Below are 27,757 nucleotides of genomic sequence, written 5' to 3' on the forward strand. Positions count from 1 at the left end.
ATTTTGGATAATCAAGTTGTGAGAACAGAGGACAGGGTTGCCATGGTTTTCCAACAAAGTGTCATTGCGGCTTAGATGTTGCCATCTACACATCGAGTATGAAGCAAGACCCAGGAAGACCTTACTTTCGTTGTCCAACCAGAGGAAATGTAAGTAACTAATTTTGTAATGAATTTGTGTTTTCTAGCTTTCTGTGATAAAAGTTAATTAATTAACGATTGTAGGAGCATTTGTTTAAGTGGGTGGAAGAAAGTGTGTACGAAGAGTATGTAGAAGCATTACCGAAAATCTCCATTATTAACAATGAGATAAGCAATGCAAGATCTGAGGTTGCTGTCGAAATTGATGGGTTAAAGACTCGGATTGAAGAATTGAAGGAAGATGCAATGTATAGCAAAAGAGAACTTAAGAAATAGAAATTGATGATATTGTGCTTGGTATGCCTTTGTGTTACTATAAGGAACATTTGTTCTTGGTTACTAGTGTCTTTGTGTTCTGTCTTTGGTGTAGGATGTTGTGTGTCTTTGTATTGTGTATTTGGTAATGATATGAGTTTCACAAAACAAAAAGGAGGTTGAAAACAAAAAGCATTCATAATGAAAACATTTAGTTCACACAACTAGTTGAACCATAACATCGATCCACGTTCAACACACTACCCAAAGAAGACAAATACAAACAAACCTAATGAAAAACATTTGGTCCACACAACAACAAAGCAGCATTCATGAACACTCAAACCAAACAAAGTAACAATTCATTCATAAAGATAATCTAGGAGGAACACTGAAACCATGATGCATATCGACCAACTCCTTGCTCTTCTTGTCTTTGGGATCCTTGTTGAGCTTGTGACCCAACCGCTGGTCCTTGGGATCCTTGTTGAGCTTGTGACCCAACCGCTGGTCCTTGGGATCCTTGCTGAGCTTGTGACCCAACAACTGGTCCTTGGGATCCTTGCTGAGCTTGTGACCCAACCGTTGGCTCTTGTGGTTCTTGGTTTTTCCTTGGTCGACCTCTTGGTCTCTTTGGTGCACTTGCAACCACAGTAGGATTTTTGCAGCCATGCTTGTTGTGCCCTTGTTGGAAGCACTTAGAGCATGTCATGACCCTCTTTTCCCGTGACATCTTATTTGACGAAGATGAAGATTCATTTCTTCCTTTCCTCCTTGCATAGTTAGACGGCCTTCCTGGGTTCCCTCTTCTCCATGGTGGTGGCAATACAGCCAGCCTATTCAATCTAGGCCACAATTGCATCCCTTGGACAGGCCTAATACCATCCATGTATGTCTCTCTCCACCTTATCCTTGTGTAACAAGCATTAACATAGTCCTCCACCTTTTCTCTCTTTTCTATTATCACACATGCAACATGAACACAAGGGATTCCAACCATTTGCCACTTCCTGCAACCACAAGTTCTCTCATTCATATCAACACTATAGCCAACACCATTCTGATATACCTCATGAATGTTGCGTCTTGCCATATATCTCTGGAAAGCTCCTGCCCCAGCTATCATTTTTTCAATCTCCGCATGAGCTCTCTTTCTGAACCGTGTCTTCATCCGGTCAGCTATGACAAAGCGCTTTGCATTTCTAACCATGCATTGCCTCCTTATGTCCTCTAGCATATCCAATAAAGGCTTCTTCCTTGCCTGTCTTATGGTTCTATTAAAAGACTCACTCAGATTGTTGAGGTTGTCATTGCAGAGAGTACCAATCCTAAAGAAAGCTCTGCTTCAGGTAAGTGGATTAGTAAGATGCAGGGATGCGTAAGCTTGAGGATTGTAAGCTTTTAGTTCTGCCATACGATCATTAAACTTTCCTGTGGTGCAGCTGCGTGCTATTTTCCAAAAAATCCGTTGTAGTTGTTGATCGTGGCTGTCTCTTTTCCAGTTCTCCATTATGTGTTTAGCACACTGTCGATGCTCAGCATGTGGCAGGATGCTATGGATAGCTTTGACCAAGCCCTGAAAAAAGTAACATTTGTTAGACCTAGCATCGATTGTATAGTATAAATGACACTTAAAATATACTAATAGTAGACTCACTGATTGTTTATCTGAAATGAGGGCGATATTCCTCATTGTATGAAGACCCAAACTTGCAGCAAGATGTCTCACAAACCAATCCCAATTATCATCATTTTCTATTTCTACAACTGCCCAAGCAAGAGGAACAATTCTATTATCTCCATCTCTACCAACAACAGCTAGAATATGACATTTTATATCCCACTTTAGGAATGCTCCATCCAACCCTATGATAGGTCTACATGTTTCTTTCCAAGATTCTTTCAGTGATTTAAAACAAATATATAACCTAAAGCACCTCTGCTTGCTTCCAACTACTGGCCCTGGGATTGTCTCAATCTCAAATTCGGACTCTTTATTTTGCTGCAAAACCTCTGCTTGATAATCCCATATACGCACAAATTGGGATTCATGACTAGCCCTTTTTGCTTTCATAACTTTAGTCTTTGCCTTTGCACACTGATCTGGAGTCACCTCCAACTTATACTCCCTTTGTATCTCAGCAGCCATCTCGTTTTTAGTAATCTTTGGATTCAATCTCAGCCTTTCCTCAAACAAAAAAGTGATTGTAGACCGATTCAACATCTTCGAATAGCCTGACCTCACACATATATGCTCATTGACATATACTTTTATCTGCATCTTATGCTTCCTCTTCTCATATGAACAATAGACTCTCCAAGGACATCTCAAACCATCATCATCCACATAACAACACTTCGCACCAACTATCAAAGCTTGAGACCTATAGAGTTTAATATCGTACCTTGTCTTTAACGAGTACATCAACAATGCAAGCTTGAATTCTTCAGGAGAGTTGTACGTTTTCTCCACTGCTAACAAACCCTCTGGATCGTCAACATCTCTATGACCTCCATCTTCTTTGTCTTGGACCTCGTCTTCGTCATCAGATGACAAAGGATCTGGAATTTTGTCATCGTCCCAGATATCATCACCGCTGTCAGAATCAGAACCATCTTCTATTCCTCTAACAGCCTCTGGGAAGTCGTCTGCAATGTTCGCGTTAACATCTTCTTCCACACCCTTCGTTTCGTTATCTTCTTCCCCACCCTGCATTTTGTTATCTTCACCACCAACTCCATCATCAACATCATCGAAGTCGTCATCATCATATGCCACACAGTCATCTTCACTGTCGTGCTCCACTTCATGCTCCACTTCAGGCTCAATAGCCTCGTCTTCACCGCTTCTTTTCTTCTGCTTTCGACGCCGTTTTTTAGCTTGACCTTTATCACCGGCAACAACAGCCTCTGATACAACTTCTTGAGCACCAAATCCTTCTCTGACCTCAACCTCTACAGCTCCAATTCCTTCGACATCAGCCTCCGAAGCTCCAACTCCTTCGATTACCTCAACCTCTACAGCTCCAATTCCTTCGACATCAGCCTCCGAAGCTCCAACTCCGTCGATTACCTCAACCTCTACAGCTCCAACTCCTTCGAGCTCAGCCTCCGAAGCACCAAATCCTTCTCTGACCTCAACTTCTACAGCTCCAACTCCTTTGACCTCAGCCTCCGAAGCTGCAACTCCTTCGACCTCGTCCTTTGGAGCTTCATACATAATTAGACTATTTGATTCGTCTCGCGGTGGATCTTCAACTCTTTCTCCAACAAACGAAATAACCTTAGGGAAAGTTCAGGGGTTAATTGTGATGTTTAATTAGATTTGACAACAAAATTGGATGATTTAAATGGCCTTAGGGAAAGTTCAGGGTTTAATTGGTGTTTTTGTGTAAGTTCATGATTTAACTGACATTTTTCCCTTAAAAAAAAATGAGTATTATGTTCAATCTCTTAAAAAAAAACTCCTATGATCTTTTACTGAAAATTACATCTTTAAAAATTATCGATTGATAAAAATATCAAAGGCATACCGTTATAAAACACATTTTGTTTTATAATTCTCATAATATCACTAAAATAATTCTCATAATATCACTAAAATGGTTTTTCTTTTTCAAAAATATCATTCTTAATTTTGTTTTTCAAAATATAACGATAGATAGTTTTTTTCCGAAAATAATACAAACTAGAACTAAGTTATATGTTTTGTATTATTATAAATCAATAAAAGTCATTTGGAGTGATTGTGGTATTTTGGGAATACAAATATCTATCTTAACTTTTTTGAAGTACAAATTTGTATCATCCTATATTTGTGTCGGGTCGGTTTTAATTGCAAAGTTAGAAACCGATTGCACAAATCGCATTTTGCTTTAATTGTTCAGCTAAATGATTTCGGATAATATGTGTGAAAGAAAACAAGGAATGTCGTCTTCAAAGAGATTTTCCAAAATATTTGATCCACAAAAATGCATAACTTCGTAAGACTCTGTTTTTACTTTGTTTCCATTTTTTCAATTAAATTGATTTGTTCTTCCATTTAATTATTTGATCATATATATATATATATATATATATATATATATTTTTGCAGGGTTTCCTATTTAATTTCACGTTATAATAAATTTCTAAATCCTTATTTTTATATGTAATCCACAAAATACTTTTTATCATTCTTATAGACATATTTAGTTTCGTTTACTTAATGTGATTCACACATACGTTTTATCTTTGAAATCCTACTATTATATTTTATTAATTATTCAGTAAAATAGGCACATTCGTTATATTCGTTATAAATTTGGTTTAATCTAATTTTCCAAGCTTAAAAATTTACAATTTTAAAAAAATATTTATACATTTATAATAACATAATATTAAGACTACATATACTACTGCTACTACAGGAAAATGAAGAAAGTTGTTTATTAGATACCTTCGAGTGGAGGCTAGAGGCCATATTTAATTATATAAGAACGGAAAGGTGTCTATGTCAATCTTAGGGTCTGAATGGTGACTGCGGTCAGGGCCGCCAAATCCGTCAGCGGTTTAGACCGTCCCAAAAACAGGCCTGCCAGCAGGCCTGGAAGGACCAAGTTTATTTGTACATAAAAATAAAAATGGTCCGCAGTTGGAAGGCAGCGGTTTTCTTTCTATTATCTTTAAACCGCACCACTGCAGACTGTATTTAATGAATTGTATTAATAATTTCAAGTCATAATAAACATTTTGGCCCGTGCTATAGCACAGGTTACTACCTAGTATACAAGGATATATAAATGCCATAACTAAGTACGTGAATTTCGTCTTTCCATATATGTATATGAATCTTAATTGTAAAGATTTTAATTCTTTTTGTTACATATCTTTTGTTTATTATTTAGTATATAAGAAGCATATATATATATGCCTGATCTACTATCTCCAAAATCTTCTACTTGAATATCTTTTAAACTTGATCATCAAGAATTTCTAGAAAATCTAAGAGAATCCCTACCATTGCATGCAGAGCCGTCGCACAATATATATTGAGGCCACAAATAATCTAAGCCGGTTATTTTAAGTTTGCTGGGTTATATTATTTGTAATATTGAAAACACATTTTATACGATAAATTATTTGCAACATACAAAGTATCATTATCTTTACTTTTTTATAATTTCAAATTTCTAAGTTATGCAAATGTGAAACTTAATTAAAATATACAAAGTAAGAAAGCTAATATACATATATATAACACTACATTTTACTTTCACAACTACTAATCTTTAAGGGCAATTGACAAAAATGGCACACATTTTAGTTTTTGTTCCAAAGTTAGCATTGATTCTTAAAAATGACAAAATTAGCACAAAGTTTTATTTACTCAAATTAGCAAAAATGATTGGGCTAACAAAAACTAAAGCCCAGTTTTATTTTACTCAAAAATATTTCAAAGCCCACGATATCGAAATCAACTTCTTCTTCATCTCTTTTCGTCGCCACATTCCAAAAATCTGATACGGTGGTTACCGGAGGCTCGCCGCTTTACCAACCTATCTCCTCGCTGTATGTCGTCGCTATTGTTGTCCCGCCGTTCCGTGCTATCAACCGTTTGATTCGCGTCGCCGTATAAACCATCTTCTCAGTTTCCTCTTCGCAACAAAAACCCAAAACGCTTCATCTCTTCTTCTCGTCGTGGTTAGAAATTAAAAGGTAACCACCATTATCTCAACATATTTCGATTTGCGGTTCTTTTTGGCTGTGTTTATGTGTGTTTAATTTTGAATTTTTTTAAAACCTAAATCAGTTGGATGCAAATTTGATAGGGTTGAGTGGTTATGTGTTTGATTTTGTGTAAATTGATAGGGTTAGTGATCAAAGCAATCGAATTTCAAATCGGATTATATTTCTTGACTTTATTTCTTGATAATCAAATCGGATTTTGTCTAATTTTGATTTTCTTAAACCCTAAATCAATTCGATGGAAAATTAAGTAAGATTCTTGTGGGTTAAAATTCAATTCTTGTTGTTTTTGAGTTTTTGAGTTTTTGTTGTAGATTATTTCAGTTTTCGGGTCTAAGATATATTCAACAGTTACCTCACTAGATTAAATTGTGATCTTTTGTTCCTGTTTCACTTTGTTCTTATCTGTTTCCGTTTTGTGTAATAGGCTTCTCCTATATACTTGGGTGGAAGACAAGTATACATTGAGGAAGGAAGTCCTAATCCAGAGCAAGTAAGTCTTCCTTTGAAGAAATTGTGTGATTTATGTGTGATTATGTGTGATATTATGTGTTTTGCAGCTTCTGGTAACCCTATTCATCTCATTAGTGATAAAGCAATCGAATTTCAAGTTTGTTTGTTGACAAGTTTACTCACATTTCCTCCATGGTTACTCCATTACTGCTTTCTCATATTTTTCGATCCCTTTAGCACAGTTAAGTTTGGTATACGGTTTCTAATTGCTAGAGTTTCAGTGATTAGTGAATGCATATGAATCCATTTAGTGAAAGCATAATTTAGTCAGATGCTAGTTTTTAAAAAAATTTATGAAAGCATCTATATAATTTAGGATCACTTTCCTGATATGATATGCGTTTCATCTTTACAGTCAGATGCTAGTTTTTTATATAATTTAGGATCACTTTCCTGATATAATATGCATTTCATCTTTACAGTCAGATGCTAAGTTTTTTTAAAGTTCATGAAAGCATCTATATAATTTAGGATCACTTTCCTGATATGATATGCATTTCTTCTCTTTCTTTTATATGTTGCAGGATATGGGTGATTCTTTCCCTATAGATATAAAGCTTCCTGAACTTTGATTCAACATAGGAGAGGAACCAAGATCAGATGTGAAGATAAACCAGTTTCCAAACTACGATGCTGTCATACAAGTAAAGAGCATCCTCTCAGTCGCGGAGTATGAGAGGATCAAGAATTCGTTCCTGGGACCAATTTTGAAGGTTATCAACAGAGGACTGATGATGTCTGGGAAGATGGTGCACTGTTTTCTGAGCAGAAGTTTAAAGGTATCAAAGGAAAATGAACTAATGAGATTCTCAATAAGAGAATTCCATATGGTCACTGGATTGAAATGCACTGAATGGGGAGCTAATGAAGATCAACAGCAGAATCGTTATGATTGGGCTAACACTGAAGATGCTCACACATATGAAGATGTTTTGGATATTCTACAAGGAACTGATCCAGAGGCAGGAGATGAAAGATACTCTCTTGCGATGCTGATCCTTATCGAATGCATCTTCTTTCAGAAGTACAGAGGTAACAAGCTTCCTGCAAAAAACCTTAAGAGAGCTCAGCATTTGGATGTCTTGGCTAATTATCCGTGGGGGAAAGATGCTTATAATCTTCTGATTAAGTCAGTAAAGAAGAATGTCCCATCAAATCTGATGAAGCAAAAATATGACTTACATGGATATCCGTTGGCACTGCACTTATGGATTCTAGAGTCTGTTCCTATGTTAAAGTCATCTTTCAGCACATTGAGTGTAATTGAGCGACCATCAGCATATCTCTGTGAAAAATACACACGTACAGTTAATCCATCGATTGCTCAAGTGGAGAACATTGAAGCATCAAACCATGTAAGTTATTCTCTTTAATTTAGGACTAAATCGTTTTAAAATATAATCACGATCGTAAGAAGAACTAATATCATTTTCAAATATTTACTGTGTGCAGCTCAAGGTTATTCACATATTACCATCAATACCCGATGATACAGAAGATACAGTCTTCTTGGAAGACACTCCTGATCAAGATTTGAGTATGTTAACAGATGTACTGAACAAGGGATACAAATTGACACTTGAAGACTGGAGAAAAAGAGCATTGGATGTTGGTGCAGTGATGGAAGATATTGCTAGGAATTCTTACCAGTTACGTAACAAGGAGACACTAAAGCCATCCTCTTCTGGAGAGTCACTAATGGAGAAGCTAGATAAACTTTACAACATGGTTACGGATGGGTTCAGAGATATCAATTGCCGGTTATCAAAAATAGAGGAGAGTCTGGGAAAATATAAACCTACCAATACAGACGATCAGGTAAAACATTTTTTTTTTTAATCAACTTCCAGCTTCCTCTTTATCAACTGGTAACCGTTTTCGTTTTGTGTTGTAGGAGCAACACCAAGATAGTGGAATGTCTCCATTTGCCAGTTCTCCAACTACAAACCCTACATTCCCCAGTTCTCCAAGCGCTGAACAAAGTACAGATAATGTGACTCAAGTTTCTGACACTGAGATTCCTACGGAGGTAAGAATTTGTTTCTTACTTGTATATTAAATTTTAGGGAAAGTAGTCTTAATTATGTACTAATGCTTCATAAAAACGATTTGTATTTGCAGAGTGGTGATGGGATCCATACGACTAACAATCCTACCACTGAACAATATACATGTGACTCTCAGATTCCTACGGAGGTAAGAATTTGTTTCTTACTTGTAAATTAAAATTTAGGGAAAGTAGTCTTAATTATGTACTAATGCTTCCTAAAACGATTTGTATTTGCAGAGTGGTGATGGGATCCGTCCGACTAACAATTCTCCCACTGAACAATATACATCTGAGACTCAGATTCCTAAGGAGGTAAGAATCTGTTTCTTATTTGTAGTTTGAATATTAGGGAAAGTATTCTTAATTATGCACTAAAGCTTCCTAAAAACATTTATATTTGCAGTGTGGTGATTGGATCCGACCATCTAACAGGTCTACCGCTGAACAAAAAACAGTGCATGTGGCTCTGACTTCTGAGACTCAGATTACTAAGGAGGTAAGAATTGGTTTGGTACTTGTATTTTGAATGATAGGGGAAGTATTCTTAATCAACGTATTAAAAGCTTCTAATGTTTTTTTCCAGATACAATTGCTGCAAGAAGTTGAAGTTAGGTATGAGAACAAAAGGAGCAAAGGAAAAGTGAAGGCAATCCTTGAAAACGGAATCAGTGTTTTGATGGACAAATCAAAGAAAGAAGAATTTTTTGGAAAAGACCAAATTCGGTTCTTCGATAGAGAGAATGAAAGTGAACCAAATCCAGAAGTTTTAACTACTGAGGTAAATGAAATGATTCTTAAAAGTTTTTAAAAGTATTCTAACACATTATATTGACAAATGAAATAATTCATATCCAGTTCTTTACTCCAAGGGAAAACAAAACGGAGGAGTTAACCCAACGGAGGAGTTAACCGAAAAGATCAATACCATCATTGAGGAGATAAACCAAACTGAGGAGATGACCCAGAAGCTCGATTCAGCTGTTGATGTAAGATTTATTATACAACTTTTTCCTGTTATTTAATTTTGTAGGAAAGTCTTCTTAAGCTAAAAAAGGTTTTAAAACGTGTTTTGCTTGTAGGGTGATGATGAGAACCTTCCTCAGGAAGGTGATGATGAAGAGAACCTTCCTCAGGAAGGTGATGATGAAGTAAACCTTCCTCAAGAAGGTGATGATGAAGTGAACGTTCCTCAGGAAGGTGATGATGAAGTGAACCTTCCTCAGGAAGGTGAGAATCTAAATGATGGTCTTGATAAAGAAGAAGATCATGTACCAGAAGGAGTGAGCCCAAATGATGGTGATGATGAATAAGAAGACAAACAGAATCCACAAGACGAAGGACCATCATTTGATCTTAAATGTTTTAGTTCACCTGAGGTATGTCAATTTAATTCAGTTCTTGTTTGTTTTGTATGTATCATTGCTGATTTTTGTAAAAAGTACAAAGAGGACATTCATAAACACGTTTCTTTGTTACATCTTGATTTCAGGAAAAAAAGAGAAAGCTGGATAAGAAAGATAAAATTGTTATTCCAAGAAAGAAGCAAAGAGTTGATGGTGGAGGTGAGAAGCATGTTCCAAGGCGAAGCAATCGGCTCACAACTCCATCATTTTCAACCATTACTCCATATAAAGCACCATGAAACCCTGCCACATCTGCTATTCTTCCAATGTTCAACCCTTTCCTGTCTCCATCTTTCAATGATATTGAAGAATTGAATTCTTGGAAGAGCTCAAATATCAGAACAGGGTTAGTGTGACGTTTTAACAATTCTTGTCAACTTTAAAAATTAAGTTTTTATCCAAGTATAAGAGAATGTTTTTTGATAATTCCAGGGTAATAACGGATACAGAACCATTAACCTCACATTGGATACATTTGCTGGGAAGACCAGAGAAGAAATTGCAAGAAACGGTACTGCTCACAAATTTTGTTTCAGTTTCTTTTGTGTTGGGTGGATTCATGAATCCTATCCTGAATGTCAGATTATCAAATATTATCGTGTCTATATCTCCTAATACACTAAAAGTCTTTTTCTTTTTTTTTAATGTAGCATATTGATGCAGCTTTGGGATTACTTTGGTTGAGAAGAAACAAGGATCCCATTTATTTTCACAACAAGAGACTTCCGAAATCAACCTTTGTGAGGCCAGACTTCTTTTCAAATTTGAAAGCTGGATACTTCAGTTTCAAGGAGGATAACTTTAAATCACAACATGTGTTTCCAAAAGAAGTCACTGATATTGTGAGTGGGAAGTTGCCTTCGGTTTGTCATCCTACTGAGAAGTGGCAGGATCTCGAGGGAGTTTATGGTACTGCCTATAACTCTAAATACAAACAGTTCATTGGTATGGAAATAAGCTTCAAGTCCAGGAAGATTACTGTTTTTGATTGTCGAACTCATGAGAGTAAAGGTGACTTGGTGGAAACTCATGTTAAGCCAATTGCAGGTAAGAACTTATTTGATTATGATAATTTGATTATGATGTGAATCTTATGCTTATGATATATTACCGATAACTATTTGTGTGTATTGCAGAGATGATACCTTATCTCTTAGGCACTGAAAGAAACAGAGGAACAGTTGATCTGTCTCCATTTAAAGTCTTATGCCCTAAGAAGTACTTTCGTCGCATTAAGAGTGAAGCAAACTGTGGATTATTCATCCTCAAAATGGTGGAATGCCACTCAATGGGCGTAGAAGAGATGATGAGTAAGCATCATGAAAAGGTTTCAGAAGATATTAGAGCCAAGTTATGTTTTGATATCTATCATGATATCATTCTTAAGAAGATTGAGATGTTTAGAGGTTGATTTTTTGTTTTTAGATGGTAGACTTTTCTTTGGATTTATAAGTTTACAATGGATTTATTGGAATCATATGTTGTGTGTTTTGGGATTATGATTTAAATGTTAAAGATACTTAGTAAATGGTGTGTTTTGTGAAACTTTTCTTATTTTGGATGGTATTTGTACTGATTAGGGAAAGAATGAAAGTTATTTAGGAAGGGTTTATAGTAAATCAGGATGGCTTTCCTCAAAAAATATAAAACAAGTATGGCATTCCTCAAATGCACATCCGAAGGATTAAACACAAGACATGGTGAAATTGCAAGTGGGAGAGTAACCAGTAGGCCAAAGCCTGTTATTCGGGAAATAGATATAACCTTTAGTATATATGGGGAAATATCAGTTAAGGCATTTTAGGAATGGTTTTAAAAAAATCAGGAAGGCATTCCTCAAATGCACATCCGGAGGATCGAACACGAGACATGGTGAAATTGCAAGTGGGAGAGTAACCAGTAGGCCAAAGCCTATTATTCGGGAAATAGATATAACCTTTAGTATATATGGGGAAATATCAATTAAGGCATTTTAGGAATGGTTTTAAAAAAATCAGGAAGGCATTCCTCAAATGTACATCCGGAGGATCGAACACGAGACATGGTGAAATTGCAAGTGGGAGAGTAACCAATAGGCCAAAGCCTGTTATTCCGGGAATAGATATAACCTTTAGTATATATGGGGAAATATCAATTAAGGCATTTTAGGAATGGTTTTAAAAAAACCAGGAAGGCGTTCCTCAAATGTACATCCGGAGGATCGAACACGAGACATGGTGAAATTGCAAGTGGGAGAGTAACTAGTAGGCCAAAGCTTGTTATTCGGGAAATAGATATAACCTTTAGTATATATGGCGAAATATCAATTAAGGCATTTTAGGAATGGTTTTAAAAAAATCAGGAAGGCATTCCTCAAATGCACATCTGGAGGATCAAACACGAGATATGGTGAAATTGCAAGTGGGAGAGTAACCAGTAGGCCAAAGCCTGTTATTCGGGAAATAGATATAACCTTTAGTATATATGGGGAAATATCAATTAAGGCATTTTAGGAATGGTTTTAAAAAAATCAGGAAGGCATTCCTCAAATGCACATCCGGAGGATCGAACACGAGACATGGTGAAATTGCAAGTGGGAGAGTAACTAGTAGGCCAAAGCCTGTTATTCGGGAAATAGATATAACCTTTAGTATATATGGGGAAATATCAATTAAGGCATTTTAGGAATGGTTTTAAAAAAATCAGGAAGGCATTCCTCAAATGCACATCCGGAGGATCAAACACGAGACATGGTGAAATTGCAAGTGGGAGAGTAACCAGTAGGCCAAAGCCTGTTATTCGGGAAATAGATATCACCTTTAGTATATAACATGAAACATGAAATATTTAGGAATGGATTAGGTAAAGACTGAATGGTATTTAGGAAGGGTTGAGGTAAAAAAACACATACACTCCACAAAGAAACACTCACCACACACACAATAGAGATTAAGAAACACATTTGTTTAAAAATTATAATATTCAGGAAGGACTCCTTGAATCTCAGGATATCCTTCATGAAACTGTCTTATGAATATCAGTATGCTATGAAGTATACATCTGTAGAGTGTTCCTGGATAAATCTAGTAACAATTGTAAAAAATCAAATGCATAAAAATCATCATATTGGGAATCTGCAAGTACTTTTATTATGTCCTTCATTACCACATCTGCTGCACTTATGATTTTGAGATTTAGAACCTGGAACACCAAACTCTCCAACTGATCTCTTTCTCTTCTTTGGCGGTCTCCCACTCTTTATCCTAGTTTGTGGTGGAGCACAGAAGTATTCAGCTACTGCATCTGGAAATACCCAATTCTTCACATCTCCACTTGGATGAATGCTCTCAGCATATGCTTTAGCCCAAATATCTGTCAAATAGAAATGATCAACCAGTTTGTATTCATCCATGTTTGTACGCTTTGCAGCAACAATGGCGTGAATGCAAAGAATCCTTTCAATGTCAAAGAAACGGCAGGTACAAGTCTTGTTCTTTAGGTGAACAACAAACTTATTCCTATCATCTTTGACCTCAAACTCATGTTGATCCACTTGAAAAACATCTAGTTTCATTGCCTTACTGAAGCTTAATATTATCTTATCTGTAACATTTGGTGTAGCACGCTTGTTGTGTTTGGCAGCTTTTTCCCGTCGCTCATGAAACCATGTTGTAAGGGTTATCCTGATTGTCTCAAGAAGTGAAATCACTGGCAGCTCCCGAGGATCCTTTAACATAGAATTCAATGACTCAGCAATGTTGGTTGTCATAATATTGTAGCGGTTAGATGGTGCATAACAACGAGCCCACTTCCTGAAATCAGCTTCTTCTAAATACTTGGCCAGTTTTGGATTAGAATTCTGTATATCCCTAAAAGCACCTCCAAACTCATGAAACGTAAAAGCATTAGCTGCTGATTCGACAAGAGGCATGAAGCTTTTACTCTTGAACTTTACTTTGATGTTGTTTTTGAGATGAAAATTGCAAATGCCTTGATGGGATGCTGGATACAATTCTGAGATTGCTTTTTCAATGGATGAAGCACGGTCAGAAACAAATACCAAATCTGGTGCATCAGGGATGATAGTGAGCAAACACCTGAACAACCAATTCCATGCTATATCATTTTCTGAATCAACAATGGCAAATGCTATCGGGTATAAGTGATAATCTCCATCTTGTGCAGTAGCTGCTAGCAAAGTTCCCTTATACTTTCCTTTTAGGAATGTACCATCAACAGCAATCACTCTTCTCATTAAAGAAAAACCTCTAATCGACTGGCCAAATGAGATGAATACGTATTTGAAATTCTTCATAGGATCCAACTCAAGATAAGCAACTGTTCCTGGATTTTTTTCCCTTGCCATGTACAACCATTTCGCTAGATGTAAATAACTGTCCTCAGCAGTGCCTCTAACCAAATTCTGACCTTCCTCTTTTGCTCTCCAGGCTTTTTTGTATGGTATGTATACTCCATGATCTTTTCTGGCCAATTCCATAATCTGTTTTGGTTTGAGACCAAATTTCTTTTCTCCATAGTTGTTGCAGTAAAAACTCCCAAGCAACTTTGCAGTTGCTTGTCTATGGTTGGCATTCCTGTGGGTTGTGTCACAATTGTGTTCATGACAATACTTCTTCACCATAAAGAATTCAGATGATTTTAGCCTAGTCGCACGCAATTGCCAACTGCATTTATCATCAACACATCCCAAAATAACTCTCGTTTTGTTTGACCATCGAACTCTGAACTCAAACCTCCATTCAAGTGCCCAGTTTCTCATCTTGAACATCAACTCTTCCTTGTTCTTGAAATATCTGTCCACATATATATCATCAGCCCCTCGAGTTGAATGTGAACCTACCATAGATATAGGAGAGAGATCTGGAGCAGGAACCAAATTCTCTAAAAAAGATCCTATTCCTTTTTCAGCTGTTGAGATTTCTATATCATTATGTGTCGTAGAAACATCACTTCCAATAGACCGATTAAGTTCCTAGAAAAATAAAAAGATTAGTAAATGAAAAGTAACATTTGCAAGTAACTATAGCTTTATACTTGAACCGTTCCTAAGTAGTTCATCCTTAAAATTCTTGATATTCATCATGTTCTGTGATTTAGGAAGGGGTTCCTAAACATATATGAATCTTGTCTAAAAACTTATATTAAGGAAACTAACCTTGTGTGTTTCATGTGCAGTCGTATGTGAAATTCCTGCAGAGATCAGAATAGGATCTCGATCAGCAGGCAAGGCAAATGAATTATTGTTCTTTGCTTTTTCAGCGGTTGAACATGTATCACCAAGTGGCTTAGAAACTGAGATATCACTACCAAATGATTGATCAAATTCCTACAAGAAGAATTAAGTTAAAAAACTATGAAGAATTAAGTATAAGAAAGTTACAGTGAAAACAAAAGTAAAAGTCATGTACTTACCGATACACACAAACGTCCTATCTCAGGATTTTCTTGTATCTTCCTGATAAAAGTGCAGACTTGGCGGTCATTGCGAATGAAGATAGGAGGAGAATCTTCTACAATTAATTTCATCTTTGGAAGTTCATAGCTGAGTGAAATCTCTTTAACTAGACCATCAAGTCCGAAATCTTCAAAAACAATCTTCATTAAATCCTTGTAAGTGATATTCTCAGAAACTTCACAAAGACATCCACCTTTGTTTGTATCAACGAAGAATCTCCAATGAAGCTTGTCATTAATTTTCCACTCACCAAAGACAGAGTATATCTCCAACATTCTACAATCAAGCCAACAAAACCAAAATCACAGAACAAAAAAACTACCGAATCTGCTAATTCATCTATATAGAGCCATAAATCGCAATTTCTTCCTTAATTCAAAGGACTCAACAATTTCAAACTCTGAAATTAATGATTGAAGATATCGATTGAAGAAGAAGAAAGATAACCCAACAATTTCAAACTCTGAAATCAATGATTGAAGCTATCGATCGAAGAAGAAGAAAGATAACCCAACAATTTCAAACTCTAAAAACGAAGAAGAAGAAAGAGAAATTGAAAGATAAGGCAACAGATTTAGTACCTGATTAAAGCTTCACGGGAAAATCTGAGATCAGAAATGAAGATCTCTGATCGGAAAATTCATGAAGCTTCGCCGGAGAGAAATGTAAGAGATCGGGTTTTGATTTTTTTGAATTTTTTAAAATAAGAATATATCTCTCTATTAATTACTCATTATGCTAGTTTTGGAACATTCCAGCATGTGTGCTAGTTTTGGAACAAAAACCCAAATGTGTGCCATTCTAGGGTATTTCTCAATCTTTAATAACCAAACTTTACATAATAATGGTTATTTTTCGAATACAAAAAACTATTAACAAAATATAATAGTCAAACTAATTTTAGACCTTAAAAATATATATTATAAGCATATAAATTTTGAGAAATCGAAAGCACAATCCTACAAAAATACTGTTTCGTGTGGTTTTCACAATTCATCATGAAAAATAAATCTCTAAATGTATGTCATTATAATTAACTAAAAATTAGAAATATATGTTTTTGTCTACATACATAATACTGTAACACTAGGATTTACTCCGTGGTGTACCACGGGACAATTTTTATATTTAATTTTTCTGTATAAAAATTTATGATTTTGTATTATGAGTATAATTTATTGATTATATATCTTATTATATAAAGTTGGGTTTTGAAAGTTAGCCATTAACAGGATTTTGACATGTGTCAAGTTATTAATTTGAGATTTTGACATGTGTAAAAGTTAATGTTTAATAGGATAAATTTTAGATAATGACAAAAAATAAAAAAAATGTTTAAACAATATTAATATTGTAAAAAGATAATTATCCAAAAATTACAAAATTAAACAGTTTTTTTTTAAAATAATTATAAGGAAATTATATATTTCATAAAATTCAAAATTATAACATTATTTACTTATTATTAATTTTAAGTTATTAATTCAAAAAAAAAGATTATGAAAAATGTACAATTAATTATTAATTCTAAAAAATGTAAATACTCACTTTTACATAAACATAAATCGTCTCACATTTTTCATCTAACAAAATAATTTATTCAAAAACACTGCTTTAAACTTTGTTCTATTGGTAAATTTTCCTTATTTTTTTAAACCAAAACTTTCTCCTACTTTTTCCTCTTTTCGGTTTGGAATATATAAGAGATTAATATATTGATCCAAACAAAAATGTAAGATTAATATATGCGTCTTCCTTTTCTAATACTGTATTTTAAATTTTATTGTAGTGTTTTTAGATTGTTTTATTTAATTTATATTTTCATCTATGATTTGAGATTCATATATTACCGTGCTTATAATTTCTGTTATTTATTTAATTATGTCAAATTTTTTTTTTTGTAATTTTTGTTGGTCATAGACTTTTTTTATGCAAACTTAATTGTTACCATTCATTCAATCCCAAAATAATATAAAGAGTAGAACCCCATCAACCTAATGGTTGGATATAATAGACTAATCAAACACAAGCTTACAACAAACATAGATAAATAGATTGGAAAAACATAAACCGTTTTTGATAGATCCATAGGAACTCAAAGATAGAGGCTACATCATGATGTGTCAAAGACACTTCCACAAATACATTGAGAAATATAACATTAGTTACTATCAAAATATTTTGTGACGTTAGAAAAGGGCTTTTCGTTTTATTGGTTGTTGGAGCATGCCACTTTGAGATAGCTAAAAGACGAGAACATGTTCTCTCCATACATGAGTAAGGCAGAGCCAAGGTTCTCTTCATGGTGGAAGAGGTTCGACGCCTGCAAGGTTATCTCTCCAAGGGAGGAAAGCGGAGCCACGGTCCCCTTTATGTTGGAGGAAGTTGGACGCAAGGTTCTCTCCATAAGGGAGGAGGGCGGAGCCGAGGTTATCTCTATGGTTGGTCATACAATATTGAGATGATACATCATTGATTAGTATACTATGTAATATACTTTTTATTTGAGAAGTTTCTTGAACCGACAATTTTAGTGATTAAAGAAACTATGCAAAAGTGAAAATAAATAGACGTATAATTGTTGGCTTAATGTGTTTATATAGATATTTTCCTAGGTGGTGATAAAGAATATATTTGTAACATACAATATAATTAGGTGTAAAAAAATACACCTAATGGTTGGATAAAATAGGCTAATCATACATAAGCTTACAACAAACATAGATAGATTAGAAAACTATAAACAGTATTTGATAGATCCATAGGAGCTCGGAGACATAGGCTACGTACATCTTGATGTGTCAAAGAAACTTCCATGAATACATTGGGAAATTTAACATTAGTTACTATCAAAAGATTTTGTGACATTGGAAAAGGGCATTTAGTTTTATTAGTTGTCGGAGCATGCCGCTTTGAGATAGCTAAAAGACGTAAATATGTTCTCTCCACACATGAGGAGGGCAAAGCCAAGGTTCTCTCGATGGTGGAGGAGGTCAGAAGCATGCAAGGTTATCTTCCCAAGGGAGGAAGGTGGAGCCAAGGTTCTCTTCATGGTGGAGGAGGTTGGACACATGATTCTCTCCATAAGGGAGGAGGGCAGAGCCGAAGTTCTCTCTATGTAATATATTCTTTATTCGAAAAGTTTCTTGAACCAACAATTTTAGTCATTAAAGAAACTATGCAAAAGCTAAAATAAATAGACATATAATAGTTGATGTAATGTGTTTATATAGATATTTTCTTAGGTAGTGATAAATAATATATTTGTAACATACAATATACTTAGGTGTAAAGAAATATACTTTTAATGGTAACAGAAATAAAAAATTTGTAAATAGATATAAATAAATGTAATATAGCAAGAAATGTTTTTTTTAATAAATAACGTACAAAATTTTTTAATATATTATTGTTAAATTTAATTTTATTTACAAAAGTTTAAAACCCTCACATCGGGCGGGTCCTTATCTAGTATATATATATATGTTACTTTATACCGCTAGACAATTTTTGTTTAACACTCTTAATTAAACTAATACGATTTGATATAATCTAATATTAGTAATGTTAACAAAATAAATTTAACCCTTATTGTAGTATTGAGTTATAATGATAGGTTTTATTTTTATTAATATTTGTATCAAATTTGTCCCCTCATATAACCCCATGCCGTGTTTTTTATATGACCCCATATGTAGTGTAAAGGAAAAATGAAAATAAAAAACTTAGAAACGTTTTAAAAAATAGTTATTGATTAAAACCAAAAATAAACAAATTAATATTCAAGAACTAAAATCTACACCAAAAAAAAATCTATAAACAAAAAAGGAATTAGTGACTGCAAAATATTTGATATGTACATTTTTCTTCCATCAAAGATATATATATATAGACATGGAAAATAATTATATAAAAACTTGACTAAATGATAGCCATTAAAAAGAAGCGGTTCAAACGCAAAGATAGATATTAAAATAGAAATTTAAATCCAACAACCATATCAGCTTGCAAATTAAATCAAGCTTATTTAGGCATATGTCATCTTCTTGATAGTCTCTTGCTTTTAATAAAATGGTGCATTCACGATATAAGAAATAGTAGATTTGTGTGTTTGATAATATGAGAAACGCAATTCCATAGAGTATTTATAGTAGACGAAAGTAGGTCAAAAAAAATCTTGGTGTCAAGCATAATATATTTGATACTATAACAAAATTGGAATAAAATCTGAACGCAATTACTTATTTGTTTCTATATAATCGGTTTTATAAATATTAGGAGAAAGAAATATTAAATATGAAGTGTATGAACATTAAATATTTACTATATATGTGCTAAATCATAACCCAAATATCTTTCTAGATAAGGGAATACAGTTATTTTAGATTAAATTGTTATGTTTCGATTAAATAATCGAGATTTTAGTAATAATAATAATTAATACAAATAATAAATCTTTAAAATCTTACCTAAAAATCGAATGTAGATAAGGAAACATCATATTTAGGCGAGATTTTAGGACCAAAATCGTTTTCTTTAAGAATTAAATTACTCTCGATATTTTAGGGATGTAGCAAATTGTATTAGCTATATTTTTAGGGAAGATCCGATTATCATAAGCGGATAAAATGTTTTTAAATAACCCGACCCGTGTGATAAGGAAAGGAAAGATCCGATTTATTGAATCGGTTTAAAAGTAGAAAAAAAACCGACCCGAATGACAAAAAGGACACAAATTTGTACTCCAAAAATGTATAGATAGATATATATTAAAGTTAATTAAAAGAAATACATACTACTGATAATACAAAATCATAAAATTTATATACAAATATAAAATTTAAAAATTGTCCCATGGTATACCACGGGGTAAATCCTAGTTTGTATTAGTATTTTTGAAAGAAAAAGACTGTCTAAGTATATAGATACTTGAGGGCTCCATTTTTGCATTTGGCATGGATGGAGTTCATGTAACATCACTACAAAAAAATAGGTATGTGGTATCATTTATTTTGTATTTTTGCATTACTTATAAATGATACAAAAAAATTTTACATCACTTATAGAAATGATACTCACATTGTTGATGCAAATAATTAACATCAATTTATTATCAACTGATGCAAAGTTTTTTTTTTTTTTTTGTATCGGTTGTTATAATTGATATTAATAATGTGTCAATTACCAATAAATCTATATATACATTTTTGGAGACATTTATGAAATAAATCCTCAAGTTCAAACCTATTTACAATCATCCCATTAGCATTAAATAATTTAAATTTTAATTTATAAATATGATTTGATTATATTTCTCTCTCTTATAAAGGCCCAAGTCCATGTCTCAAACTAATACTTATAAGAAACAAAAGATTTATCATATTTTATATTTTTTGGATTGACAATTCCTATGTTATAAGCTTCCCGATTTTTTAAACAATTAATCCCCCCTAATCGCAACTTTCCTAAACTATTGGAATCACTACCTAACCATTATCATTAAAGGCTCTTATATACTTTGAGTTAACAAAACTCACTTAGAGTAAACTCTGTAAAGTAAGACTATGTAAAGTCATGTACGCCAACATAAAGACATTTAGATGGTTCATTTGATCTACCAGATCCTATAGTGTATAATTTCATGTTTTAAATGAATTTACTAAATTAAAAATAAAATGCAACATGTAAATGTAAAAATTATATTGTGGGTTACTAAAGTAATTAAAGTAAATACTAAATTAAATGCTTATGCCAAAAGAATTGTTTTAGAATAATTTTAGTTTTGAATATCACGGTTATATAGCAGGACAGATTTGGGTTGATATATATATGTAAATTAAAATACTATTAATTTGGTGTTTATCTTATTATTATTTTATTAACACCATCAATATTAGAATATTAAAAAATATAATTAAATTACGCTTATGTAAACAAAATGTCATGCAATAAATCACAGATTAAATCCTAAAATTAACAATCTAAATACAATTATACGATTTCAAACACTAAATAAAATCAACAAACAATTATAACTTCAAATTAAAAAGTTTTCGGTCAAGAAAATATTACCCCGCGGTATACCGCGGGTGAAAATCTAGTGATACTACATTTTCTATCAATTTGAAAAAGTGATGTTACTATTTGCCTCAGTTGTAATAATTGATGTCAATTATTTATATCACTTCTAAATAATTGATGTTAATTTTTATATCACTTATGAATAAGTGATGTCAATTTTTATATCACTTACCAATAATTGATGTTAAAATTAGTATCAATTTTGAAAACTGATTTAATAGTTGTATCATTTACAATAACCGATTTAATATTTGTATCATTTCAACTATCTGATTTAAAATATTAACATCACTTGTATATAATTGATGTGAAATTTACATTAGTTTAAATAATTGATTCTAAAAATTATGTCACTAAAAAGCGACTAAAAAATAGTTTTCAAATAATTTATAAATTATCAATGTTTTTGCACATTTTTATTTAAAATATTAATTATATGAAAATCAATTCAATATGAAATAGTTAATAAAATAAAAACAAGACTTAAATTACTAATTAAAGTACTGGAAAGCAAATTACAGAAATCATCCTAATAAGTTTTCCAAATGCATAAAAAACAAAATAAACCAAAGTTGCTAAGAAATTTGGATAAATTTATGTGTTAACTATGATCACTAGCATCCATCAAGACCATCATCATTTTCCTAAGAAAAATAAAATAAAAAACAGATTAGTTTATCATCTAAATAGTTAGTATCTGTGAAATGAATACGTAAATACCATTTACCTGGGGATTAGGTACATTTGATATGTTTAGAAATGCTGGATTAGGTATGTTAGTAAAAGCTGCGGCCCATACAGTTGTCTGGATGTTTAGTTTAGTATATTAGTTTCATATAATCAATTTACAATAAAATAATTCAATTTATTAAATTATGTATATTACCTGTTCACCGGTTGAAGTACCAAGTATTTGTTGGATGAACGTACTCATTGCTTTTACCTGCGTTCGTAACTCTTCCACTTTTTCCTTCAGCTGAACAACCATTTCAGAATTTTTTACATCTACTCTAGCCACATTTGAGTGTTTTCCTAATTTTGAAGGTGTGGATCCACGACCAACACAACGTACTCGTCCTGGACGCTCTGGACCAAACACTTGAGCATATTCATCATCTAGACTAGTTGTAACATTAGTAATGACTTGCGGATTTTGAATCAACAGTGTTGTAAGTGCTTCCTAAAAAGAAAATGTGATAAATATCAAACATAATTAATTATAGTGATAATCAATCAATATTGATATTAAAGAAACTAACCGCATGTGTCTTCGCCTCCTCACATACAAAGCTTCCATCAGGTTTTGTACGAGACTCAATAAAAAATCTCTGCTCGACTTGGTGTTTTTCCAGTTTTGATTTTCTTCATTAAAGATAAATGCATAAATAATATAGAATATCAGTGTAAGAAACTAATGTTTTGTCAAAACTAAATTACTCACAATCTCATTTCTTCTCTTTAGAAAGCTCATCCTTCCACATAAGTGAGGCATGGTATTGTGTTTTTGGCTCTTTGTATTCCGCTCTTGCATTTTCTGAAAGCTCACATATTAGAAGAAAAATAGTTGCATTGGTTGTAAAGACATCCAACTACATGTAGATATTTAACACAAAAAAAAACTATACCTTCCACTTCTCATCAAATCTTGCCCAAACGAATTGACCCCACTGAAGTTTAGGAATATTGTCGGGTCGCTTCAGCAACATTTCATTCAAAGTATCTTTTTGTGTTCTTTCCAAAGCCGACGTTTGACATCCTTGCATCTGTTACCCAGTGCACCCATCACATATTCTTTTCTAATCACAGGATCATCAAATCTGAATTTGGACTGCAACGACAAAACATAAAACTTGCTATCAAACCAATTTATTGTCTTATAGTGATGAATATGAACTAGATTTTACCTGAATTGTGTTCCATGCTGTATCTTTTATATAAGAATTAACAAATCTCCAGTCGCTGTAGTTAATGGGTATCAAATTTGCATCATGACTTAATTGACCTAACCATGATCCAAGTAAACCTCCAGAATCTCCAATTGGCTGACCGCTATCTTCGTCGAAATGCACTATCACTTTAGTGCCTTGTAACTTCCATGCATCTTTCAATATCAACATTTTTCCTTCTATGTTGATGTAGTACTTTTTCTATCAATTAAATTATCGAACCTCAGTTTGCAATGATCAACACACCAGGAATACACATGAATGCTTAATCTAAGCTAATAAGAAAGGGGTTTGTTTTATGTATCAACTAGCTAGAAGCAACTTTAAATAAAGCAAACAAACAAACTAAAAGCAAGCAAACACACAACTAAGAACAGTTTTAAAATCAAGATTAAACAAGTGAACCTTGGGCAAGGTAAAGGTAATTGACTTGGGAGATAGCTAATCAATCCTAGATGTCTAAGTAACAATCAAGAACAATCCTATGGCTAGAACACTTATGCAAATCAATTCATTTCCATGATAGAGATCCTATGCTAATCAAGTGATCATCAACAATTTCCAAAGGTAATCACAAGACAAACATGCATTAAGTACAAGTTCAAATACAACTAAGCACCCTAATCATCAATTTCCATTGGCTAAGAATGCAAAGCTCTTGAAAAGTTTGGTTCAGGAATTTCATCAAACACCTTGTGGGCATGGAAATCCTAAAGTCTAAATTCAAGCTTGATCAAAGCTATCTAACAAATAAATGCATAAATAATCAAGTGATCATCAACAATTTCCAAAGGTAATCACAAGACAAACATGCATTAAGTACAAGTTCAAATACAACTAAGCACCCTAATCATCAATTTCCATTGGCTAAGAATGCAAAGCTCTTGAAAAGTTTGGTTCAGGAATTTCATCAAACACCTTGTGGGCATGGAAATCCTAAAGTCTAAATTCAAGCTTGATCAAAGCTATCTAGCATTATTATCACTAATCAAGATAGGAAATGCATAAATAAAGCCCTAGACATCAAAGATCAACCATCTATCTCCCTAATCTACCAAGCCCAAAGTTCTTAAAAGATCTACTCACTCATCATCATGATCACACAAAGGAAAGAGTTTGATCTTTGTGAAATCACGATAAGAGTTTATAGATTGAGAGATTAGAAGAAGAAATTGCTATTAAAACTAGGAAATCAAAAGGATTCAATAACCAAGAGTAAACAAGCTTATGAACCCTAAGTGGCTACTAAAACAAGAGATAAGATATGATATATGTCTTCTTAATAGGTTTAGAGTATTTATAGGAGAGTAGAAGAGAACCTAGGTCAACCCAAAACAAACTGGGTCAAACCCGGGTCAAAAATAAAACAAGTTTGGTGTGAACTTCATCGGCCATGGCTTGGCCGAGTGGTGTGGCTGCGTGTGTCTTTGCACCTTGGTCCATCTGATCTCCAGCGGCCATGGCTTGGCCGAGTGGTGTGGCCGCGTGTTTCTTCGCACCTTGGTCCATCTGATCTCCAGCTCTGGCTGTATATACGCTCACTAAAACAGGTATAACTCCTTACATACACATCCGATTGTCCTGAAATTACCTCCATTGCAAAGCTTACTCAATTTCCAATAACTTCGGTGAAGAAAGCTGGAGCTAAATCCCAAGGAAAGGTCTTCGTACGAGTCGATCTCTGAGGGACTGCAGACTGGTTCTGAATCATCAATCATCTTGTGTGCATCCAAATGTGTGTCTTACATTATATTGATAATTATTGAATTATTTAGCTCCAAAGCACATTTGCCTTGTACATTTCTACTCCAACACCTGAGATACCAAACTTGATGCAAAATGCAACCTAAACAACCTAAATGCTCATGAATATGCACAAAACAATGAATAATTAAGCTTTAAAAACACATAAAACACAAGATATCAACTCCCCCAAACTTATACTTTGCTAGTCCTCTAGCAAAAACCAAGCAAGAGTGAGAGAGAGAGGTTTGAAAAAGGGATTCAGAACCAAAAAGCATACAAAAGATTCAAACAAAAGTCTTTAGATGTAGTTCAATGGTGCTAAGATCAATCAAAGTCCTTACAAATATTTTTCTATGCTTAACACAATGCACCGCTATAGTTCATCTTCCATCTATTGGCAAAGACTTGCAATCCTATTGAACATCTCTTTCACATTCATTAAAGTGTTTGGTGTGATCTTGCAAATGGAAAATAAATCAAGCTCAATTGGTTTAAGGGAAAGGCTGTTTATAAAGTGGTTGGAAATGGTATTTTTGGGTGGTTAACTCTCAAACAAAGAGGAATGCAAGACAGTCATGAAATCTATCTAAGACTGAGAATAATTTGGGCATACAAAGCTTAGCTATTGATGTTCTACCCACCTAGAAGCTTTTCTACCCTTTTTCTCATCTTTCTTCCTTTTTTTTTCCAAACCCAAAGACTGAACTTTGATCTCTTAAACCCCTTTTTTGTAACTTCAGGTCTTATTCTTTTTGTATATCTCTAAGGCTGTTCTTTGCTTTAAACACTAGCTCCTTTTATTTCTTATTCTTTCCTTGCTATACTCCCAAATCTTATTTGATTTTCCTTTACTCATTTCTTTTTGATTCTAGGATATTGTAACAATACTTTCTATCCCTTTTCTTTGAGACTTAGAGCTTATAACCAAACTTAACCTTAGAGACTTTTCCCTTTTTTTTTTTGACCAAGTAAACCTTTATTTCCCTTCTTATTCTCTCTTGTTCCCGAACTTGAACCCAAATCAACATTTTAACCACCTATTTCTTTCAAAACCAGCCCTATTAGCTAGCATTAAAGATTCCAAGCCTAGCTAAAAACAAGAGCCAATTCTTTGTCATTCTCAATACTCTCAAGATTTCACAACCTATAGCATTATCAAGAAAAGGCCTCACTCAACAAATCAATACAAGGCTTGAAAGAAAATGTTGGGGTCTAAAGGCATGGCAAGAGATTGGGTTAAACAAAATAGAGTGGCAAATAGAGATAGTTAACCCAAATGAAAGTTCCATGAGCTAGCATTCATAGTCCATATGCAAGATAATTTAAAGATCAAATTAAAGTCCAAATAATATAGAGATGCAGCAATGATCAAGCAAGCATTACACTAGAAGAAAATGCTTTCAAGTAACACAATGCTTTTATGCCTAGATTCTTCATTTTTTCCAAAGATTAAACAAGCACCAATGAACTATAAATGAGGGCTGTGGGTTCAATCCTAAGTCTCTACTTCTACCAAGGTAGTTTCATTATTATCCCAAATGCCAATGCAAATGCATACTAAATGCTTCTAGACTCAATCCTAAACACAAGAATGAATATGCAAAGCTACATGCATTTGTTTTTTGTTTTTTTGAAAATTTTTCAATTTTTTTTTTGATTTTTCTCAAAACATAGCTAATAACAATGCATCACACAAAAGAAGAAAATCAAAACAGAACACAATGTTAGATGGTTAGTCCCTCCCCCAAACTTAATTCACACAGTCCCTGTGTAGGAAAAGTCCAAGAGAAAGACGAACAAAATAAAGGAAACAAGACTCAAATGATATATACAATGGAAAGTTAGGACCATACCTTGGCCCTAGTTGTGAACCTTAGGGGATGGAGTGATAGGAGGAGCTTTAGTGCTCCCTTGAGATCCTGTTGAATTGGTGGAAGGAGATTGGAGGTTGATAGCGATGACACTTGAGAGAAGGTCATGAAGCTATCTTTGTCATAATGATACTTGGGATCCAGCCTGGCTTTGACACTTGGAAAGGGTGAAGAAGGACCTTTGTGCTTCACTTTGTACTCTATTGCTCCATCAACAAGCCCCAAAGGATGCAAACACAAAGTCATAGGAGATGAAACAATGGTGGGAAGGTGGTGTTGTTTCTTCTTCCTCTTCTTCTTGTCAACAACTTTATTTGCTTGACCCAAATCCTCTTCTCTAGAATCCCCTTTGAGGTCATCAAATAAAGAGTCTAACCACTCACCATCCAAAATTTCTTCACCACAATTAGCAAGTTGTAGAGTATCTCCATTCATCACATTCACAACTTTGACATCTTCTTGATGTTCCTTCAAAATCCTTGGTTCTTCTCCATTGCTATCATCTACTGATTGCTCAACAAAAGAACCATATGAAAGCCTAGAAGTTTCTTTTATCATTTTATCATTCTC

At 33.8% G+C, this 27,757-nt stretch overlaps 2 protein-coding genes and 2 pseudogenes across 3 annotated transcripts; 1 reads left to right on the forward strand and 3 right to left on the reverse strand.

Annotated features, from left to right (window-relative positions):
* Positions 1-774: 774 nt before the first annotated feature.
* On the reverse strand, positions 775-3,615 carry LOC147931128 (uncharacterized; annotated as a pseudogene).
* Positions 3,616-7,063: 3,448 nt separating this feature from the next.
* Positions 7,064-11,613, forward strand: LOC147931129 (uncharacterized). Its single transcript, XM_087478176.1, has 13 exons — positions 7,064-7,990; positions 8,088-8,453; positions 8,530-8,664; positions 8,757-8,831; positions 8,923-8,997; positions 9,089-9,181; positions 9,269-9,463; positions 9,541-9,671; positions 9,765-10,061; positions 10,175-10,434; positions 10,521-10,599; positions 10,739-11,135; positions 11,225-11,613. Exons 1-8 carry the CDS (start codon positions 7,367-7,369, stop codon positions 9,592-9,594), a joined length of 1,617 nt encoding a protein of 538 aa, XP_087334302.1. The 5' UTR covers positions 7,064-7,366; the 3' UTR covers positions 9,595-9,671; positions 9,765-10,061; positions 10,175-10,434; positions 10,521-10,599; positions 10,739-11,135; positions 11,225-11,613.
* A 1,399-nt stretch (positions 11,614-13,012) lies between these two features.
* Positions 13,013-16,342, reverse strand: LOC104733857 (uncharacterized). The gene is made up of 4 exons (XM_087478127.1): positions 16,125-16,342; positions 15,501-15,819; positions 15,244-15,414; positions 13,013-15,060 (listed from the first exon to the last, which is right to left on the reverse strand). Exons 2-4 carry the CDS (start codon positions 15,816-15,818, stop codon positions 13,189-13,191), a joined length of 2,361 nt encoding a protein of 786 aa, XP_087334253.1. The 5' UTR covers position 15,819; positions 16,125-16,342; the 3' UTR covers positions 13,013-13,188.
* A 5,695-nt stretch (positions 16,343-22,037) lies between these two features.
* On the reverse strand, positions 22,038-23,880 carry LOC104733858 (uncharacterized; annotated as a pseudogene). The gene is made up of 7 exons (XR_015573988.1): positions 23,529-23,880; positions 23,250-23,452; positions 23,066-23,158; positions 22,884-22,986; positions 22,511-22,804; positions 22,352-22,429; positions 22,038-22,268 (listed from the first exon to the last, which is right to left on the reverse strand). The product of XR_015573988.1 is annotated as an uncharacterized LOC104733858 (transcript).
* Between the last annotated feature and the right edge of the window lie 3,877 nt (positions 23,881-27,757).

The sequence above is a fragment of the Camelina sativa genome, chromosome 12 (assembly GCF_030686135.1).
Source record: "Camelina sativa cultivar CO46 ecotype springtype chromosome 12, ASM3068613v1".
NCBI classification, from domain to species: domain Eukaryota; kingdom Viridiplantae; phylum Streptophyta; class Magnoliopsida; order Brassicales; family Brassicaceae; genus Camelina; species Camelina sativa.